This window comes from Chrysemys picta, chromosome 3 (assembly GCF_011386835.1).
Source record: "Chrysemys picta bellii isolate R12L10 chromosome 3, ASM1138683v2, whole genome shotgun sequence".
Classification (NCBI taxonomy): Eukaryota; Metazoa; Chordata; order Testudines; family Emydidae; genus Chrysemys; species Chrysemys picta.
Genome location: NC_088793.1, coordinates 615163 through 638185, shown reverse-complemented (window position 1 = coordinate 638185; position 23023 = coordinate 615163). Strand labels below are relative to the sequence as shown.

The following is a 23023-nucleotide window of genomic DNA, read 5'->3' as shown; positions in this document are numbered from 1 at the left end:
AATCAGCAGGAGAGCTGATCTTGCCGGGGGGATCATGGAAAATTACAATAGGGTAATAGGAGCCACATGAGGGAAATCAGAGGGGGACTCTCTTCAACATCTTGGATGTCTATAGACAAATGCAAGGAGTACAGAGAACAAACAAGAACTAGAAGTGTTCAGTAATAATTTAGCTTATGTACTAACTAGCATGAGAAACTTGGTGAGGCAAATCTTCTGACTGCACTATTGGTCCAGAGTGGTACAGTCTGTTCAGGAAAGGGAGGCAGAGAAAAAGGGAGGTGGTGGTGGTGTTATACATCAAGAATACATGCTACAAGGGAGTCAAACTCTGGAACAGGCTTCCAAGGGAGATTGTGGAATCCCCAACACTGGAGGTTTTTAGGAACAGGTTGGTCAAACCCGTCAGGGATGGTCTAGGTTTACTTGGTCCTGCCTCAGCACAGGGGGTTGAACTCGATGACCTCCGAGATCTCTTCCAGCCCTACACTTCTATTACTCTTATTTCAACACCCCGATGCTTTGCTCATACCATTTCCCTCCATCAGGGCCTGTCATTTCTAGATCACCTTCTACTACGACTAGTGCTCTACTGACATACCAGTCTTGGCCCAATAGAAGTGCACTGCCCAGGGCTGGCTGAAGTCAGCTGACTTGGGCTCACAGGATTATAAAATTGCGAGGTGGGAGGTCTCAGAGCCCCAGGCTCCAACCCAAGCCTTAACATTGCCATTTTATAACCCCACAGCCTATGCCCCAAGAGCCCAAGTCACCTGATCCAGACTCGGACTCATTGGCATGTTTGTTTTTAAAATCACAGTGTACCACATACACCCAGAGGCTCCAATCAGGGTCACATCCTGTTGTATTAAGCACTGTTCAAATACACAGGAGATTGTCCCTGCCCCAAAGTGCTTCCAAAGTTAGAGACAAGGTGGGGAAGATGAGCACAGACCATTTTATAAATGGCTGCAATTTCTTAATCCTTTTACAATAAGGCACTAACTACTCCCATTTGCCTCTGCCTGGCCATCACACCACACACACAGGAATCACACCACACACCACTGACATGATCCTGCGTCTGGGATGGAAAGCAGCTGCTGTTTACCACCAACAACTAACTATACAAACAGAACAGGAAATTAATGACACCATATCAGACTGAAATTGCATGAAGTTTTAGCCAGTGAGAGTCCTTATATTTTAATTTGGCCAACACATGAGGCCCTCGTCTCTCTTATTGCACATGGAATCTGGGCTGCCTAGGCTCATTCAGGACTTCGGTGTTACATCTCTCCGCCGGAAGCACAATACCCTTGGCACCATGCTGGGACACTGGGATTAGCGCCAATTCAGCCAGGGACCAGCCACCCTACCAGGCTGATAAAAATCAATTATTTAAAAAACAAAATTGGATTATTTAAATTGATTTTATTATTTAAATTATAGTTTTTTCTTTTTCAAAATAAACCTGTTAAATGAAATCTGAATTTAATACAAAATATATGTTAAGGCCTAAATTTATTATAATCTCTTAAAACATTTAAATAAATAAATAAAAATATGCGGATTCCATGAGCCTCTATCAAAAGCTGAGTTAAAGGCTGATTTTCTAAAGAAAAAAAGAATCAGAGGAAAAACTTCTAACTTTTGAGATCAAGCTTTATAAATATGGCACAATAGGTTATGTACTGTATTAAGGGCTTGTTTTAATAAAAAAATTTGCTATTGTATTTAAATGCCAGTTACCATCATAATGCAGCGTGGTACAAAGCATAAGCAAAATAGTTAATTATCTAACAAATAAGCAATATATCAGTCACTGTTTTCAGCATCCTAAAAATGTAGAATTAACAAGAACCTGAAAATATTAAGCAACATAATTGCTTAAATAAATGTATGTAGTTATAGTGTACCCTCCTAGGGAAAAAAATTATATATCAAATCTAGCATAAAGACTCTGTTTTGTTGTAAATCAACAAGCTTTAATGGTTGTATCAACCATTGAGAATGCACCTCTTTAAAAGCCAATTATTTAAATGCAGGCTTTCCACTTGATTTAAATCAATCCACCCTGATCACTGCAACAAAGCACTGGACATTTGGTCAGTACTGACAAGATTGCCTTCTCAATTACCTAAGATGACAAAACAGACTTCCTGTCACACGTTGGGTTCTCCTTGGAGAGGTGACCAGACATCACACCCTGCTTAGTTTGTGAAAGTCCCATGAGGCCAGACTTTCTCCACTACAAATTTGCTCACTCCTTCAGTTCCCTTCATCCAATGCCAAATCACAGCCTGTCCTAGATGTCTCAGCATCAACTAAAATGTAACATAGCTCAACAGAATGCCTGCTCTTTCCTTCCTATCACTACGGACAGAGAGGTTACCGACCAGTACTCGGGGTGCCCTCCGCATATGCACACTTGTGGGATTGGCACTTCTCGGTGTAACATCTTCTAGACAGCACTGTCCTTTGGGGCCACTTTTCCCTTCCTTCCTCTACCTTGCAGATGGTTCTGAAGAGATAAGGGCCCAACCGCCTCCCAATTCCTTATTTACTTTTGGAATTCTTGACCTGACACTCTGAAGTGGGGGAAGGTGGGCTGAACTGTGAATGGGCAGAGAGCACGCGTGCGCGCGCACACACACACACACACACACACCCGAACCAGTGCTGAAATGCTGGGGTCAGGTCTGATGCCCACAATTCAAGGACGAGGTTGTTAAATTGGAGAGGGTTCAGAGTAGAGCCACAAGAATGATTAAATGATTAGAAAACCTGCTTTATAGTGACTGAGCTCCTTGAGTCTATCTATTCAGCTGAACAAAGAGAAGGCTACCTTGATCTCCGTACCTACATGGGGAATATTTGATAATGAGCTCTTCAGTCTAGCAGAGAAAGGTCTAACAATCTAATGGCTGGAAACTGAAGCTAGACAAACTCAGACTGGAAATAAGGCATACGTTTTTAACAGCAAAGGCAATTAACCTAAGTCCTGCACTTAGGACGGAAGAATCCCATGCACTGCTACAGACTAGGGACCGAATGGCTAGGTAGCAGTTCTGCAGAAAAGGACCTAGGGGTCACAGTGGACGAGAAGCTGGATATGAGTCAACAGTGTGCTCTTGTTGCCAAGAAGGCTAACGGCATTTTGGGCTGTATAAGTAGGGGGCATTGCCAGCAGATCGAGGGACATGATCGTTCCCCTTTATTCGACATTGGTGAGGCCTCATCTGGAATACTGTGTCCAGTTTTGGGCCCCACACTACAAGAAGGATGTGGAAAAATTGGAAAGAGTCCAGCGGAGGGCAACAAAAATGATTAGGGGTCTGGAGCACATGACTTATGAGGAGAGGCTGAGGGAACTGGGATTGTTTAGTCTCCAGAAGAGAAGAATGAGGGGGGATTTGATAGCAGCCTTCAACTACCTGAAGGGGGGTTCCAAAGAGGATGGAGCTCGGCTGTTCTCAGTGGTGGCAGACGACAGAACAAGGAGCAATGGTCTCAAGTTGCAGTGGGGGAGGTCCAGGTTGGATATCAGGAAAAACTATTTCACTAGGAGGGTGGTGAAACACTGGAATGCGTTACCTAGGGAGGTGGTGGAGTCTCCTTCCTTGGAGGTTTTTAAGGCCCGGCTTGACAAAGCCCTGGCTGGGATGATTTAGCTGGGAATTGGTCCTGCTTTGAGCAGGGGGTTGGACTAGATGACCTCTTGAGGTCCCTTCCAACTCTGATATTCTATGATTCACTGCAGAAGCTATTTTCGATTATAGCTTTGCATGGCAGCTATTCCACACTGCTGCAACAAAGCACGTGATTACCTAACCATTGGAACAATTTGCCAAGAGTCATGGTAGATTTTCTATCACTGAATGTTTAAATTCAGATTGGATTTTTTTTTTTTTAACTGCTCTAGGAATTATTTTGGGGAACTTCTCTGGCCTGTGTTATACAGGAGGTCAGACTAGATGATATCAACAGTCCTTTCTGGAATCTTGGAATCTGAAGTCACTGGTAAGCAACCTTTTTCTTCTTCCAGTGGCCTCTGCATATTTCCACTTCTGGGAAGTTAGCAACCTGTACAATTCCTGCACCAGGAAGGTGGGTTAAGAATTTCTAAGTGAACAGGTATCAGAGGGGTAGCCGTGTTTGTCACTTTTTACAGATCCAGACTAAGAGTCCGGTGGCACCTTACAGACTAACAGACGTATTGGAGCATAAGCTTCCATGGGTGAATACCCACTTCGTCAGACGCATGCAGACCACCGGACTCTGTCGCTTTTTAAGTGAACAGGAACTACTAAACTGACAAAATAAGAATCTGCTCTAGATGGCAGGTCAAGAGAATTAGAAGCGAATGTAATTTTGCTCTCCCAGCTCATACCTTAGTAATGGACATTTTTATTTCAAACACAAGTATAGCTTCAAACAATAGCTTTGCAAATTCTATGAAAATACAGAATCAAGGCCTGCAATGGCAGCTGCCTTTTGATGAGCTGAAAGGCTTTTTCTATATCCAGGTGAATTCACACCCAGGGAGTCATAGCAGGAGTGTAAAAGAGAAACGGGGGAAAGAGATAAGTTAGTGGCCTGTTCAAGATGGGAACAGATGGCTTGAGATGAAGTGGGGATGAGGACATGGACCAAATCACATTTCCCACATGGACTACAGTTTATAGAGGACTGACCATTTGGCCAGTATCTCATTAAGTCTATGGACTGTAGCTGTTGACAGGTGTCTAGTACAAGTAACATTCTAACAAACAGCAGTCCAGAGGTCCCAAGAGCTTTGTGACATAAGACTACAACCCCAAATCAAGAAACATGCATGTGTAGGAGGGAATATCTCCACCCTTCAGCACAGCTAAATAGATATGCAAAATGACTACCATCAGGTGGGCAACCAAGTGTACTGGTAAGAAGAAGTCTAGTTTCCTTTAGCACCATCAAGGCAAAGATGTTAACTCAAAATAACCCTAGCGGTGCATGGAGCAGCCCTTCCATTAACTAGGGTATTATAAAGCGAATGAGGACTGTTGTCATCAATGTCACAATCCATGCAGCTTTAAGGAGTATGGCAACCACTCCGGGGACCACACTGCCTTGTCACACAAGGCCTCTCTTCTGAGCAGACTGGGCCCTCTGGATGTCACATCTCTGATGCTTTAGCCCCAGCACACTATTTTATTGAAGTGCCAGGAAGACCATGGACCTTCCTCGTCCAAGTAAGTGTTCTCACCTTGTTTTAAATTTACCTGAGGACTTAACTCGTGACAAGGAGCAATGAAAAGCACTTCACTTGTCAATGGAGGGTTCTCAACTAAGATTCATCCTGTCAGTGGTTGGTGTGTAGTGCTATTCCTCCGTCACAGCACGACAACTGCTACCCACAGAATTACATCAGTATTCTATCACATCTCACAGGGCAAACGCCAGCCCTCTGATCAGTCTACTAGTCCCAAGTATCCGTGGGCACTTTACATTAAAAAACAAAACAAAGTTTGCTGCTTAAAGCGAACCCTGCTATCCTGACGTCATGTGGCTCAGACATTAGGACAGCATTTCTCAAATGTGGCCACAGGGGTTTTTCATGTGGCCACAGCCTCCTAGGCTGTGATGATGGGGGGGTGAGGAGGGGCCAAGGCAGTGTTACCAAACGTACAAATATCACTTTGCACATTCTTCTCTTTTTTTATTGTTTGTTTTTGCTTTTTGGTTGCTTTTTAAAAAAAAAAAACTTGCTAATTGTTAAGTGTTTCTGTGAAAAGCACATTATTTGTCTCTATTCTGTTTAGGTCCAGTAAGGAATATAGACAACTAAATATTTTTATTATTGAGTCTGCAATAAAAACCTACATAAATAAATTACAATGATTTGGACATGTATCTGTGCATATTTGTTTGTTTTTCTTAAAGTTAATTAAGTATTTAAGGAAAAATTGTCAGAGCAGCCACCAGCAAAAGTTGATGGGTACCAAAACATTTCTTGCGAGATCCCCTGCATTAGGGCATTCTTGTCAGTATCTGGACTCTGGTCCACAAAAAGGTTCCTTAGAAGCTCAATCCATCTCAGCTGACTGCACATAAATAGAAGCATGCAGAGGTGGTGATCCAACAATCGGCAGGTGATAGTGGAGCAGACCTCAAGAAAGCTCCTCATGGCTAAGCATAAGAATGGCCATTCTGGGTCACACCAATGGTCCATCTAGCCCAGGATTCTGTCTTCCTACAGGGGCCAATGCCAGGTGCTTCAGAGGAAATTAACAGATCAGGGCAATATATTGAGCGATCCATTCCCTGTCATCCAGTCCCAACTTCTGAGAGGCACCGGTTTAGGGACACCCAGAGCATGGGGTTGCAACCCTTACCATCTCCGAACAGGTCCGTCAATGGCTATCCTCCCCATTTTTTTTTTAACCCATTTATACTTTTGGCCTTCATAACATCCCCTGGCAAGAGTTCCACAGGCCCACTGTGTGTTGTGTGAAGAAGTACTTCCGGAGGAGCTAGCAAACAGGAGTTTTGCAAGGGCATTCTCCAGGGGAAGGAGGAGCGACTACATGACCCCTGGGGTGAGTTTGCTATCTGTCTGTTGTTGTGTGCTTGCTTGCTTGCCGGGTGCCTGCTTGACTGAAGTTTATAGTGTTGTCTGTTTGGGGGTGTGACGGAGCAGGGAGCAGGGCAGATTTGACCTGGGAATGTTGCAGGGGGATTGCAGTGAGGAGGGGGGACTTCCCTTGAAGGAAGCTACCTGAGCTGTAACCTGAGCCAGGAACGGGGGGGGGGGTGGGGAGAATTAACACCTTCTGCCCGGGAGACTGAACAAAGAGAGGAGCAGCGGGAGGAGTTTGGAGTTAGTTTCGGTTTGGGCTGGGTGGTGCAACGCAGGGAACCCCAAGCTGGGGTCTAAGCTCCCTGAACCTCCCAGAGGGACCTAATTGAGGGGGTCTGGTCGTACCTACACGCTCTGCTTGAGACTGTGTTCCTGTCCTTAAATAAACCTTCTGCTTTACTGGCTGGTTGAGAGTCGCAGTGAATCTCGGGAAGAGGGGTGCAGGGCCCTGACTCCCCCACACTCCGCAACAGGGGGGCTGTGTGCTGAGCCTAGCAACCTGCTAGGCAAGGCTGAGAGTCTCCTAATGAGAGTCTGGCCTGCCACGCTCTGATTCCTAACCCTTTAGGATTCCTTGCCAAGGGGGTGGCATGACTTTGGGGTTTAAAATGCCAGCTCATAAGAGACTACAAGAGCTAGCAAACAGGAGTTTTGCAAGAGAGTTTAGAGAAGGAGCATGAGAGCCAGATATACCTAACAAACACTCTCTAAATTTGGGCCAATAACTCCCCCCAACCAAACAAAACAAAAACAGCAAGAGTAAAAACAACGCACGCAGAAGTCCAGTAGCCGAGTAGCGGGGGTATCCAGTTTATTTCACTGAATGCAGCATGTACAGCTGCCCTTGGGGGCAGGTGGCATGTGCGCACATTCAAGGCAAACAGCTCACGGCCCTCAGAGACCGCATATGGTCTCCGGAGACCAGAATGACTCAACTGGAGGAGCTAAGGGAGACAGAGCTGTACATAGACAAGTCTTCCTGGGACTAGGGATATAAAAGTTTAACCAGATAACCAGTTAACCGATAAGCAGTCTTATCGGTTTCGGTTAACAATTAAATTCCGTGGCCCCCCGGAGCCCAGGACTCCGCTGCCAGCCCTGCGCCCAGGGCAGCAGCCGAAGTACCTGGCCGCAGGGGCGTGGCAGCAGGCCACAGGGGTAGGCAGCAGAGCCCCATGTAAAACGTGGGGGGTGCTGCAGTATGCCCGGCACCCCTAGTTCCCTGGTTAAATGTTTAACCGTGTAACTGATAATATTTTATCAGTTACACGGTTACTTTTTTTAAAACCACTATTTACATCCCTACCCGGGACACAGCAGAGCAGTCCAACCCCCAGTCCAACAGCCTCTGTGTTGTTGAGAAAGGGAAAGTATTTGGGAAGGAGAACATCAAGCGGGAGTGGAGAGAAACAATTGCATAGTTTGAACCCTCCTTACAGATGATGTAATGGTATCCTCTTGCACTAAGTATACCGCTCGAGGGAACTGGACCCCTATAGTTAGGAAGACACAGATAATAATCAAGAATTAGAAATACAGATAGTTGGGTTTGTGATGAGCGGGAAAACTGTATGGTAAATTGCCTGCCAAGTGCAAAGGTTGTGGACCTCTCAGAACTGCAGGTCTCGCTGCATGAATGAGATGATGGTGTAAGGAGGAAGGATTCAGGTTTATCCAAAACTGGGAAACCTTTTGGGAAAGGAGTACCTTATACGGGCAGGATGGGCTCCACCTAAACTGAACCAGATTGCCGGTATATCAAATTAAAAGGCCATAGAGGAGTTTTAACATTAAGGACAGGGGAAAGACGAAAGATATGGAGAAGCAGACAGTTCAGAAAGACATATCCCTTAGAGGAAGATTAATGGGGATTCTCTAAATCTCAGTAAAGACAAGAGGACAGAAGTTTGATAAAGTACAGATAGGAACTGAAGAGAAATAGTCAAACAGAACAATCCCACTGAATTACACCACATGAAGGCAGACAACTAAATATTGATCAATTTTATAAGTGCGTGTACACAAATGCAAGAAGCTGAAATACTAAGATGGGTGAACCTGAGTGATGTACTAAATAAGGATATTGATATAATAGGCATCACAGAAACTTGGTGGAACAATGATAATCAATGGGACACAGTAATACCAGAGTAAACAATATACAGGAATGACAGAATACGTCATGCTGGTGGGGGAGTGTCACTATATGTGAAAGAAGAGTCAAACACCCTAAAAATCTTAAAAGAAATCAAACTGTACCACAGAATCTCTATGAACAAAAATTCCATGCTTAAATAATGAGAGTATAGAGGCAGGAACATACTACCGACCACCTGACCAGGATGGTGATGGTGACTGTGAAATGATCGGGGAGGTTAGAGAGGCTAAAAATACAGAAAACCCAAAAATAATGGAGGATTTCAACTATCTCCATACTGATTGGGACAGATCACTTCAGGATAGGATGCAGAGATAAGTTTCTAGACAACATTAAAGACGGCTTTTTACAGCAGATAGTCCTGGATCCCACAAGGGGAGAGGCAATTCCTGAATTAGTCCTAAATGGCACACATGATCTGGTCCAAGAGGTTAATATAGTTGAACTGCTCAGTAATAGTGACCATAATGTAATTTAATTTTATCATCCTCGGGGGGGGGGGGGGGGAGGGAATACCAAAGACACCCACCACAGTAGCATTTAATTTCAAGAAGGGGAACTACACAAAAATGAGGAGGCTAGTTAAACAGTAATTCAAAGGAACAGTGACAAGAGTGAAATGCCTGTAAGCTGCATGGAAACTTTTTACCACCACCATAAGAGGCTCAAACTATATGTATACCCCAAATTTAAAAAACAAAACAAAAAAACAGAGGACCAAAAACGTGCCACCATGGCTAAACAGAGTAAAAGAGGCAGTTAGAAACAAAGACATCGTTTAAAAAATGGGAAGTCAGATCCTACTGAGAAAAATAGGAACAAACTCTGGCTAATCAAGTGTAAAAGTATAATTAGACAGGACCAAAAAAAAGAACAAAAAAAATCTGAAGAGCAACAGCAAATAATTTTTTCAAGTACATCAAAAGCAGGAAGCATGACAGACTATCAGTGGGGCTACTGGACAAATTGAGTCGCTAAAGGAGCACTCAAGGAAGACAAGGCCATTGCAGAGAAGCTACATGAATTCTTTGCATTGTTCTTCCCTGCAGGGGATGTGAGTGATATTCCTACACCTGAACCATTATTTTTAGGTGACAAATCTGAGGAACTGTCCCAAATTGAGGTGTCAACAGAGGAGATTTTGGAACAAACTGAAAAATTGAACAGGAATAAGTCACCAGGACCTGATGGTATTCACTCAAGAGTTCTGAAGGAACTTAAATATGAAATTTCAGAATTAATAAATGTGGTATGTAACCTATCCCTTAAATCAGCCTCTGCACCAGATGACTGGAAGACAGCTAATGTGACATCAATTTTTTTTAAAGGGTTCCAGAGGCAATCCTGGCAATTACAGACCAGTAAGCCTAAATTCATAGATTCATAGATTCTAGGACTGGAGGGGACCTCAAGAGGTCATCGAGTCCAGTCCCCTGCCCTCATGGCAGGACCAAATACAGTCTAGACCATCCCGGATAGACATTTATCTAACCTACTCTTAAATATCTCCAGAGATGGAGATTCCACAACCTCCCTAGGCAATTTATTCCGGTGTTTAACCACGCTGACAGTTAGGAACTTTTTCCTAATGTCCAACCTAAACCTCCCTTGCTGCAGTTTAAGCCCATTGCTTCTTGTTCTATCCTTAGAGGACAAGATGAACAAGTTTTCTCCCTCTTCCTTATGACACCCTTTTAGATACCTGAAAACTGCTATCATGTCCCCTCTCAGTCTTCTCTCTTCCAAACTAAACAAACCCAATTCTTTCAGCCTTCCTTCACAGGTCATGTTCTCAAGACCTTTTATCATTCTTGTTGCTCTTCTCTGGACCCTCTCCAATTTCTCCACATCTTTCTTGAAATGTGGTGCCCAGAACTGGACACAATACTTCAACTGAGGCCTAACCAGTGCAGAGTAGAGCGGAAGAATGACTTCTCGTGTCTTGCTCACAACACATCTGTTAATGCATCCCAGAATCACGTTTGCTTTTTTTGCAACAGCATCACACTGTTGACTCATATTTAGCTTGTCGTCCACTATAACCCCTAGATCCCTTTCTGCCGTACTCCTTCCTAGACAGTCTCTTCCCATTCTGTATGTGTGAAACTGACTGTTCCTTCCTAAGTGGAGCACTTTGCATTTGTCTTTGTTAAACTTCATCCTGTTTACCTCAGACCATTTCTCCAATTTGTCCAGATCATTTTGAATTATGACCCTGTCCTCCAAAGCAGTTGCAATCCCTCCCAGTTTGGTATCATCTGCAAACTTAATAAATGTACTTTCTATGCCAATATCTAAGTCGTTAATGAAGATATTGAACAGAGCCGGTCCCAAAACAGACCCCTGTGGAACCCCACTCGTTATGCCTTTACAGCAGGATTGGGAACCATTAACAACAATTCTGAGTACGGTTATCCAGCCAGTTATGCACTCACCTTATAGTAGCCCCATCTAAGTTGTATTTGCCTAGTTTATCGATAAGAATATCATGCGAGACCGTATCAAATGCCTTACTAAAGTCTAGGCATACCACATCCACAGCTTCTCCCTTATCCACAAGACTCGTTATCCTATCAAAGAAAGCTATCAGATTGGTTTGACACGATTTGTTCTTTACAAATCTATGCTGGCTATTCCCTATCACCTTACCACCTTCCAAGTGTTTGCAGATGATTTCCTTAATTACTTGCTCCATTATCTTCCCTGGCACAAAAGTTAAACTAACTGGTCTGTAGTTTCCTGGATTGTTTTTATTTCCCTTTTTATAGATGGGCACTATATTTGCCCTTTTCCAGTCTTCTGGAATCTCTCCCGTCTCCCATGATTTCCCAAAGATAATAGCTAGAGGCTCAGATACCTCCTCTATTAGCTTCAGTACCAGATAAATTGGTTGAAGCAACAGAAAAGAAAAGAATTATCAGACACATAGATGAACATGATTTGTTGGGGAAGAGTCAACACAGCCTTTGTAAAGGGAAAAATCATGCCTCACCAGTCTATCAGAATCGTCTCAAGGGGTCAACACACATGGACAAGGGTGATCCAGTGGATTTAGTGTTCTTGGACTTTCAGAAAGTGTTTGCTTAAGAGCCTTTGGTGAGGGATCTTGGGAAAGTAAGGAGTTATGGGATAATAGGGAAGTTCCTCATGAATAAGTATCTGGTTAAAAGACAGGAAAGAGGGTAAGACTAACTGGTCAGATTTCTGAAAGGAGAAAGATAAATAGTGCCCTCCTCCCCCCAAGGATCTGCACTGGGACCAGTGCCGTTCAACATATTCATAAATGACCTGGAAAAAGGGGTGAACAGTGAAGTGGCAAAGTTTGCAGATGATACTACATTACTCCAGATAGTTAAGTCCAAAGCAGACAAAGGGATCTCACACAAAACTGGGTGACTGGACAATAAAATGGCATATCAATGTTATGTTCTTATGAAATTCAATGCTGATAAATTGAAAATAATGCACATTGGAAAACATAATCCCAACTCTACATACAGAATGATGAGGTCTAAATTAGCTGTTACCCCTCAAGAAAGATCTTGGAGTCATTATGGAGAGTTCTCTGAAAATGTGCTTTATGTTAAAAACCATTAGGAAAGGAATAGAAAATATGACAAAATATCAAAGCTACTATAGAAATTCACGGTACACCCACACTATGAATACTGTGTGCTGTTCTAGTCACCCCATCTCAAAAAAGATATTAGAATTGGAAAAAGTACAGAGGGGGCAACAACAACAAAAAGTGATTGGGGGCATGAATCAGCTTCCACATGAGGAGAGATTTAAAAGACTGGAACTGTTCAGTTTAAAAAAGTGTTATGAGGGACAATAATGGAGGTCTATAAAATCATGAAAGGTGTGGAAAAAGTGAATAGGCAAGTGTTATTTATCCCTTCAGATAACACAAATAGCAGGGATCACTCATTAAATTAATGGGCAGCAGGTTTAAAACAAACATAAGGAAGTACTTCTTCACACAACACAGTCAATCTGTGAAACTCATTGGCAAAGGATGTTGTGAAGGCCAAAAGCATAACTGGGTTCAAAAAAGAATTAAATAAGTTCTTGGAGAATCAGTCCATCAAAGACTATTAGCCATGATGGTCAGGGACACAACCCCGTGCTCTGGGTGTCCCTAAACCTCTGCCTGCCAGAAGCTGGGGCTGGACAAGGCAGGATGGATCACTTGAAAATTCCCGTTCTGTTTATTCCCTCTGAAGCATCCGACACCAGCCACAGTCAGAAGATAGGACACTGGGCTAGACAGACCACGGGTCTGGCCCAGTATAGCCATCCTTCAGTCCCCCTAATGCAGAGAAGTTAATACCAAGTGACTCCACAGTAGACTACTGCCCTAGGGGGTACCTTTCAGCCTGCCACTCACACAGCACACCAGCATCTGGCCAAGCCTGTGATCACAGCATCAATTGCCCACAAGGGTGGTTGCAGGGAGGCTCAGGATTTCCCCACAAACACACCCAGACCCTGAGTGAGCTCTCCACAGAGGCGGATGCTCCTTTCCTCACCAATACCCGGTTTCCCCTGCAGCACAACAACAGGGTTTCCCCTGGCAGGGAAAGCAGCATCATTGGGCAAAGGAAATTTAAGCAGGTTTAGCTTCTTAAGACGACGTCAGTGGAGTTCATCACTCGCAGAGGCTACAAGGAGAAAGTCCAGCACCAATATGCACTGGATGATGAGCAGTCCGTGCAATCACCTGTCCCACGCTCACATTGCAGGCCCTGAGGACGTGCTCTGCACAGCAGGCGTTTGGAAGGAACCAGCCTGCACTATTACACCGCAACGGCCTGCTGCAGCCACAAGTCATTATAGGACTAAAGCCAAAATTTCTTCTACACCCTCCTCTTCATCCCCCTTTCCCCATTCTATCAGCTCCTTATCTTCCTCCGTGCATCATATAGCACTAAGCATGCTCAGGGCGCTCAAGTGATCTCAAGCCAGCACCATCACAATTGTTTCAATTTCTCCGTCATGATGAAACATTTACCAATCAAGCTAGCCCTTCCAAGTCTAACTACTGACCATGAACCTGAATCTTAGGGGCCACCACAGACTCTAGCTGCTTTCTGGCTGCATCATAAGCTTCGATACTATTACAGTATTCAATAAAAATGTAGATGCCCTTTCAAGGTGGCTGAAAAAACATCAGGCACTTGTGTGTAATTGGATGCAATCAGTGTCCTCCCATCTGGAGCAAGCTGAGAAAGCAACTTGGTTACTAGAGAAACATGAACACACTGGCCCAGTACTATTTACTCCTGCTAAGTAGGTCAGCTGTGCACAGGGGCATCTGGTTCAAGTGCCAATCACACAGGGTCTGCAGACCCCAGTGTGACACCACAGGGCTGGAAAGTTCCAACAACAAATGAAAACAAATTCTGTTCTATGTCTACACCAGAGTTTTTACCTCATGTTAGTTGTCTGTCAATTAACATGTTTGTAAAGGCTAGTCTGGACACTAACGAAATGCTTGTTCCAGGCTATACCTGTTTGCATTTTACCCTCGGGAACTGCAGTCTAACTCAGGATAAGTCTTGTCTACATTAGATTTTTTTTAAACACATTTGAAGCCATGTTAGCCATGTTTTAGCTAGGCGAGCCAAGGCTAAAAGAGCGAGCTAATCTAATTTCAAACTTCCTTGGCTGTATTGCAACAGAACTTTTCAATCCTGATGAGATAACTTGATTGAGCTAACACTGAACACATCCTTTTTGTAAAGATAGGGCTTTAATGGACAAAGATGAATTTGTTCTGGCCCAGGGATGCATACAAAACCCAATATACCATCTGGACAGTGCACTAGGAAGGCTGTAAATCAGCTAAAGCTGCCAAAGAAACATTGTGTGGTCTGCGGTTCTTGGTCATTCTTCTGTTTTCATTGCTTAGTGAAATGCCCAGTGAGCATCATGGGAAGGGAAAGGTAGTTTTTTAGTAACTGCCATAAATACCACGAGAGGTAAATAGCAGGGTCTGCCACAGGTCTGCACTGGGACCTGCGCTATTCAACATATTCATAATAAATCTGGAAAAGGGGGTAAAACAGTGAGGTAGCCAAGTTTCCAGATGATACAAAAGTACTTGATTATACAAAATTCCAAAGCTGATTGCAAAGAGTTACAAAGGGATCTCACTAAACTGGTGACTTTTTGTCCTAAGACTACAGGAGTGTTAACAGGCCTTTTCACCTCAAATGGTCCCTTAGAAAGTTTAGCATAAGTAGTTGTTACACAAACTGTTTAACTGTGTATTTAGGTGCGACGCTGAGTACATTTCCCAGACCTGAGGAAGAGTGCTGCCATATATACAAAATGATGCGTCTAAATTAGCTGTTAACATCTCCAAGATCTATCTTGAGTGGTAAGTGTATTGCTGACACAGCTATCCACAGCTGGGACCCCACAGCCCTAGCCCCAAATCAACCACAAGGAGCACACAAACCCTGTGGTGGGAATCCGAGGCAATTTTCAAAGGGGCAATTCTGATGAGAAGCTGCCAGGTAACCATATTATGCACTTAAGATCACGGAGCAGCCCATGACAGTGTGCGTTAACAATTCTTGTATTCCAAGGCCAGAAGGGACCATTGTGATCATCTAGTCTGACCTCCTGTATAACTATTCTAGACAAATGCCCCAAAATAATTCCTAGAGCAGATCTTTTAGAAAAACATCCAATCTTGATTTAAGAATTGCCACTGATGGAGAATCCACCATGACCCTTGGTAAATTGTTCCCATCGTTAATTACTCATTTAAAACTGTAGGCCTTATTTCCAGTCTGAACTGGTCTAGCTTCAGCTTCCAGCCATTGGATCATAGATTCATAGATTCTAGGACTGGAGGGGACCTCAAGAGGTCATCGAGTCCAGTCCCCTGCCCTCATGGCAGGACCAAATACAGTCTAGACCATCCCGGATAGACATTTATCTAACCTACTCTTAAATATCTCCAGAGATGGAGATTCCACAACCTCCCTAGGCAATTTATTCCAGTGTTTAACCACCCTGACAGTTAGGAACTTTTTCCTAATGTCCAACCTAAACCTCCCTTGCTGCAGTTTGAGCACATTGCTTCTTGTTCTATCCTTAGAGGACAAGATGAACAAGTTTTCTCCCTCCTCCTTATGACATCCTTTTAGATACCTGAAAACTGCTATCATGTCCCCTCTCAGTCTTCTCTTTTCCAAACTAAACAAACCCAATTCTTTCAGCCTTCCTTCATAGGTCATGTTCTCTAGACCTTTAATCATTCTTGTTGCTCTTCTCTGGACCCTCTCCAATTTCTCCACCTCTTTCTTGAAATGCAGTGCCCAGAACTGGACACAATACTCCATCTGAGGCCTAACCAGAGCAGAGTAGAGCGGAAGAATGAGTTCTCGTGTCTTGCTCATAACACACCTGTTAATGCATCCCAGAATCACGTTTGCTTTTTTTGCAACAGCATCACACTGTTGACTCATATTTAGCTTGTGGTCAACTATAACCCCTAGATCCCTTTCTGCCGTACTCCTTCCTAGACAGTCTCTTCCCATTCTGTATGTGTGAAACTGATTGTTCCTTCCTAAGTGGAGCACTTTGCATTTGTCTTTGTTAAACTTCATCCTGTTTACCTCAGGCCATTTCTCCAATTTGTCCAGATCATTTTGAATTATGACCCTATCTTCCAAAGCAGTTGCAATCCCTCCCAGTTTGGTATCATCTGCAAACTTAATAAGCGTATTTTTCATGCCAATATCTAAGTCGTTGATGAAGATATTGAACACAGCCGGTCCCAAAACAGACCCCTGTGGAACCCCACTCGTTACGCCTTTCCAGCAGGATTGGGAACCATTAATAATTACTCTCTGTTATTACCTTTCTCTGACAGACTGAAGAGCCCATCATCAAATATTGGATCCTCATGCAGGTACACAGATTGTGTTTATGCATTCATCGCATTAGCCCTTTTGGCCACAGCTTCACAGTGGGAGATCATCTCCAAATGATTATCCACTACAACCCCATATCTTTTTCAGAGTCACTGCTTCCCAGGATAGAATCCCCCCAGTCAGGGGAGTATGGCTTCCATTCTTTGTCCTAGATGTACACACTTACCCATATTAAAACTTTTAATGTTTCTATCCTGCATTTCACTGATTCAAAGTGTTGTCATTTAATAACCTGCATAAAGAATTGTAAGTTCCTAGAAAGAATCTGAGTTGGTCTCTGGCATATAGAATTTTCCCAGCTCTCTAGCTATCAATGTGGGATGCCACTCTAAAAAACTTGTTTCCATTCACTCACCACTTTCAGAAAAAAAATCTTCCTTGAGCTCAGTCAAGGGGTATATATTTATGGGGAAGAATGGCTGAGAAACAAGGAAGTGGGAGGAAAACTACTGGAGAAGACAGCTGTGCAGCATTTTAAGACTTTTTTCCTCACTTGTGACTCAACCTATTTACTTTGCACCTACAAAGCCCTTGTAGGGGGTTGTCTTGTTGCAAGACTGGTAGGAGAGTGAAGTAGAGCACCATGTCTGAACATGTTCCCTTGGTACCCAATAAAGTGTACAGGAAAAAAAGATAAGCACTTAATAGCCATCATCATTCTATTAGCAAACCCTAGTGAAAACCCGCCCTCCTCTTGGTGACTTGCCAGGGCCCCAATGTTCTCCAGCTGCTACATATTGTCTCACTAGATTACAATTATACAGAATTTGGCAGTGGGTTTTAAAGAAACCTAGGCTGTTACATACACCAATCTACACTAAAAGAATGTTATTTAGGTCGCAAAGTCAATGATTCAAAAGAAAGGAAATGCCACAATGAAGGCTGCCCGTGCAACTTTAATTCTGTTCCCCTATGCATATACATCATGATGTAGTCCAATGGTCACACACTATTTTGTTTCACAGGCATCTGCCTCTTAGTGCACAGGATGGATGATGCTCAGGGAATGAATCAGCTGTGTAATGACTAGAGTGTTTTCAACAGGATCGCTACCCCACTGCTGCAGAAATTAGGACATGGTGTGTAGTGAATAAGAGTTTGTCTACACAGAGAAATTAGCTGAACAGTTATTCCACAATAGCTCCTTCTGTGAACACTGTATCGGAACCAAAGTCACTTTAATTCCAGAATAATTAGTGCACTTCCATAGCAATTTTTCTGGAATAAAGTGACTTATTCCAGAACAGCATCCACACAAGGAGCTATCTGTGAACAGTTTATTCTGCTACAGCTAGTCCAGTCAATTTCCCCATATAGACAAGCCTTAAGGAAGGCTCTTCTACAGAAAGAGTAAGGCTGACCACATGGTTAAGATAACGGAGTGCCACCCAGAAAAAAGTGCGTTCTATCCAACCCACACACTTCTTAGGTGACCATTGGGCAAGCCAAGCCAAGCCAAAATTTGCATAGATAGCCACTAGCTGTGTGTTCCTCATTTTCTGGGTGCCTCACTTGAGACACATGGAGCATGACTTTCGGAAGTGCTAAGCACTCATAACTTCAGTTGAAACCAAAGGGATTTCAGCATCTCTAGCAGGAAGGCAGTTTGATCTGGAGGAACAAGGAGTCAGGGGGCCGTGAGTTCTAATCCTGGCTCAGTCACTGGCTCACTGTGTGGCGTTGGACAAGTCCCTTTTCTCGTTTATTTTAGGTTTCCCATCATTAAATATTGCCACATTTTCCCACCTAACCTTATAGAAATGCCAAATATTCTGGAAAAAACACAGTTGGAGAAGTTTGCAAGTTTTGGCCTTAATCGGTCTGTTTCTCAGTTTCCCCATCTGCAAAAACCCTCTCTACCACACAAGCATGCTGCAGAGAAATTATTTTATGTTTGTTAGGCTCCAATAGGCCAGTGATAAGCGCCACACAAAAGCCCATGAGGCTATTAGTCATTCCATGTGTGGATATTTGGGTGTGCAGTCAATGAGGCACAGGGCCATATACTGAGTTAAGACGTTAAACAGAAATACTGAACAGCTGCCTCATTCCTTAAACACCATCCATCCTGGGTGCTTAGGAAGATGGGGTCCTATGAAGAAAACAACATGTGCTCACATAACTGTAGACTATCATCCCACAGTTGTGGTAGCATGCACATACCCTCCTTGTACCCATCGAGGGTATGCCTTCACTAGGAAACAAGTGTTAGCTAACATGAGATAAAATGAACGCAAGGCAGCACATGGTTTTTGCATGTATTAGCAGGTCAATATAAAGACTATGAGCAAGCCTTGGATTCACCTTGACCTTCTAACTTAAGTGTTAAAACTACAACTGCCTTGTCTTCTCTAAGAAGTTACCTAATAATACCTGACCTAAAGTAAGTGTGCACTTTTTTTCCTAGTAAAGCCAAGCTCTGAGACAGGAGGATGGGGTGTGTCTTGTATGATCCTCAAGATTATATTTATTGTAGCAGACCACATCAGGGAGCAAATCCCAGACCCAAGGACTCCTCACAGACAAGTCCGGTCACCTGCCTGGAGGTCACCTCTGGTAACAGACAACTAGGACTGCGTGAAATACACGGGCCACAATGGAGAATGGAAGGAAGCTGGCGTCTGTGACAGCCCACCGGGGGGCTTTATAAATGGCAAACAAAACCCTGCTATGCACCAGAAGCTTAGTGCAGAGCATGTGAGTCAAGTTCACATGGCGTACCCCTACTTAAAAGGCAGTATTTTGCACTGGCTGAAGTTCCAAGTCAAGCCCAAAGCACAGCCACAACAACACGAGTCCAGCCAGCAGCTGATGGAGGGATGGGTGATTGTGGTAACCTCCACATCAGGGAACGTCTCAATCACCAGACAAAGACAGCAAAACACACATGGGCCAATGCTCTCTGGATATCCAACAACAAAGGGCTTGATGAGACGTGTGCACTGATGCCACAAATACCTTCCCTCACTTTTCTGTTGCCCATTTTCTGTGCAGAAGTAAACTGCACCAGCTCTAACCCAACATGGATAAAAAGAGAAATAACCCCTAAACAACAGGCCACAGATAGGCCCCTGGACTCGATATTCCAGAGACTGAAGAAAATCATTTTCAAATGGGACTTGTGAATTTCTCTCTTTTGCCACCCTCCAAAGGGGATTAGGTAGGAGATAACTCCACCACCACATGGAGTACTATTCGGTAGCGCTCAGGTACATTCAGTATGTTGTCTCACTCTATTACACAAACAGGGGTAAAGCAAACTACCATCTGGAAATGACTATGGGGTGAGGGAGAGAACGTTGCAAAGGAACCAACAGGAGAAAGCTACTTTGAGAGAGGTAGGGAACAGGTTCTATGACTGGACCACTCAAAGATGGCACCAATCTGTCCTGCTCACTCTGAGGTGGTCAAATGACACCCACAGGACGAGATGTCCTGGGCTACTCAGATTAGTTCACATCTAGCCGTCTAGCAGTTTCTCATACCGAAGCTGAGCTTCCTCATACCACCATTCTTCTTCCTGGGGAATTGTAACCCTGCACCAGCCCCAAACACTGGCTATACTCAAAAGAAAGTACAGAATTTCACCAGCTCACATAGGCGCCCACCTCCGATCCTCATCACATCCCCTATTTTCCACGTTCTACCCCCCCAATAAAGGCCATTAGAACATAACATAAGAACGGCCATACTGGGTTAGACCAAAGGTCCATCTAGCCCAATATCCTGTCTTCCAACAGTGGCCAACGCCAGGTGCTGCAAAGGGAATGAACAGAACAGATAATCATCTAGTGATCCATCCCATCACCCACTCCCAGCTTCTGGCAAACAGAGGCTAGGGACACCATCCCTGCCCATCCTGGATAATAGCCATTGATGGACCTAGCCTCCATGAACTTATCTAGTTCTTTTTTGAACCCTCTTACAGTCTTGGCCTTCACAACATTACAAGTTCCCTGCCCCTTGCTCATTTGCTGGGCACTGACCTCTTCACGTCTCTTTTGCCACCGTCCACAAGGAGATTCTTCAAGGATTTCAGACTCATCTTCGCTCTCCTCCTCTTCCTCCTCCTCCTGGGGTGCTGCCGGAGCTGCAGAAGTCACTGGTGGAGACACAGAGGTCATTCCTGGCCCAGAAGATGTGGATTCTGGCTTTGTGTCTGAACCACTGCTGGGAACCTGCTTGGCTTCTCCTTCAGACATGATGGGATGCAATTCTAGTACCTGGAAACCATGACAAAGTTCAAATACCACCTCTAGTCAAGCACCCCGCCCAGTACTAGGGAAAGTGGAGCCCCAAGGACAGCCACTCTCCAGCTCAGGGCAGCTCACTCAGGAAGAAGAGTTTGACTTGATTCTTCTAAGACTTAGCAAAGCAGCACTTAGTATCTGACCACTGCTGATCTGCTTTGGGCCCAACCAGTGAGCTCACCCCACATGTTCCTGAGGTACTGCAGCCACCCTAGCTGTTTGGGGAGAACATTCTCTCTGTGAAATCTGATCCACTGGAGGACAAAGCATTGTGTTTGTTTCCCATTACCCTACAGATAATTCTGGGTCAATCACTGTGGGGGACCCTCTGTCTCTCTCATACTTATTTGGCAGGCCTTGCTTTCTGGGAAGGCTAAAGAACAAGTGCTTGGTCAAGGGGGAAGAAATCTTGCTGCTCAGGTAGGCAGAGTTCCTTTTTTCTGAGCGTTACCAGACATGCAAAGAGTGAGCACTGCACACTGGCACAAGTAGGCCAACAGCAACATGGGCCACTCTGAGATTTCACAGAATCATTTAGATCCAGCAGATCCCTAGACCAGGAAGCCCCCACGGGGGAAGAGATGGATTTTGGGCCAAGTTTGCTATGGGGAAATGTAGCTAGTTCATACAAGCACCGGCAAGGCAGCGAGCACCAGACAGGGTCTAGCCCAGCAAGTGCCCAAGCTTGGTCTCGGCTAACAGGGGCAGACCCCACTCACCAGTCCCCCCGCCCCCCACTCATTTAAGCACCAGCTCCCGGTAAGGTGACATCTCTGTCCCACCCGGCGAACGGGGAGAAGCAGATTAGAGCCAGGGAACAGCTGAACCCCGCAGCCCTGGTCAGCGCCCGCTCTGCCTTAAGACCCCAAGTGGGGGTCACAGCCTGGGCTGCCCCCCAAGACCTCAGGCCCTCACTGCCCTGCTTCCCTAGGCCCACCCCTCCTCACAGGCCCGGGCCCGTCCAGAACCCCCCCCCCGGGTCCGTCTCACCCCCCCAAGATCCTCACCGCCCCCCCACCTGGCCCGGGTCCATCCAGACCCCACCCCCAGATCCTCACCGCCCCCCCCCCCAGGCCCGGGCCCATCCAGACCCCACCCCCGGATCCCGAGTACCCCCCACCGGGCCCGTCCAGAACCGCCCCCCCAGTCCCTATCGCCCACCCCGGGCCCGTCCAGAACCGCCCCCCCCGGTCTGTCTCGCCCCCCCCAGACCCCGAGCGCCCCCCACCAGCCCCGTCCAGAACCGCCCCCCCCCCGGTCCCTATCGCCCCCCCCCCGGGCCCGTCCGGAACCGCCCCCCCCGGGCCCGTCCGGAACCGCCCCCCCCCCGGTCTGTCTCGCCCCCCCCCAGACCCCGAGCGCCCCCCACCAGCCCCGTCCAGATCCCCCCCGGTCTGTCTCGCCCCCGCCGCCCCTCACAGGCCCGGGCCCGTACCAGGCCCCCGCCCCCCGCCGGCCCTTAGTGCCCGCCCGAGGGGGGGCGCTCGGCTAGGCCCGGCCCGGGCCGCTGACAGGCCCCGCGCGGCCGCACTCACCGGGCTGGACCCGGCGCCTCGCGCTCTCGCCGCCGCCCGGGGCTGCTCCCTACGTCGCCGACAGCCACGGCACTAACCGCAGCGCGGCGCAACGCACCCTGCTGGCGGCCGGGACAGCCGGACCAATGACACGCGCCCGGGCCGCCGCCGCCGCCTCCCGATTGGAGGGCACCCGGGCAGAGCCCGCCCCTCCAGCCGGGCAGGTACAGCGCTGGGGGCGGGGCCTCCGGAACGGTCTGACCTGCGGCCCTGGCTGGGGCGGGGCGGCCTGGGGCCAGGGGGATGGGCGCAGCCTCCCCCCCCCCCACTGAATGACACCTGTCCATCCAGGCACAGCGTGCGGCCTGGAGCCAGGGGGATGGGTGCAGCCTGCCTCCCCCACCCAGCTGAATGACACCTGTCCATCCAGGCACCAGGCGTGTGGCCTGGGGCCCTGGCGGGAAATCAGCTGAACATGGGCCAGGCTGCAGCCAAAGGGGCTAATGCCAGCCGGGAGTACAGGGAAC

General features: G+C 46.0%; 1 protein-coding gene across 2 annotated transcripts in view; it reads right to left on the bottom strand.

The window, feature by feature from the left end:
- Positions 1-22655, bottom strand: part of NRBP1 (nuclear receptor binding protein 1) — a 74619-nt gene extending 51964 nt beyond the window's left edge. The window contains exons 1-2 of one of the 2 annotated variants that reach the window (XR_010600014.1): positions 22518-22655; positions 20719-20955 (exon numbers count right to left, since the gene is read on the bottom strand). Coding sequence is in view for 1 of the 2 variants with exons in the window: in XM_065590022.1 (XP_065446094.1) it covers positions 20719-20934 (216 nt within the window). In the remaining variant the exon portion in view is untranslated. The remainder of the gene's footprint in view (positions 1-20718; positions 20956-22517) is intronic. The other variant, XM_065590022.1, reaches the window with a different exon arrangement.
- Between the last annotated feature and the right edge of the window lie 368 nt (positions 22656-23023).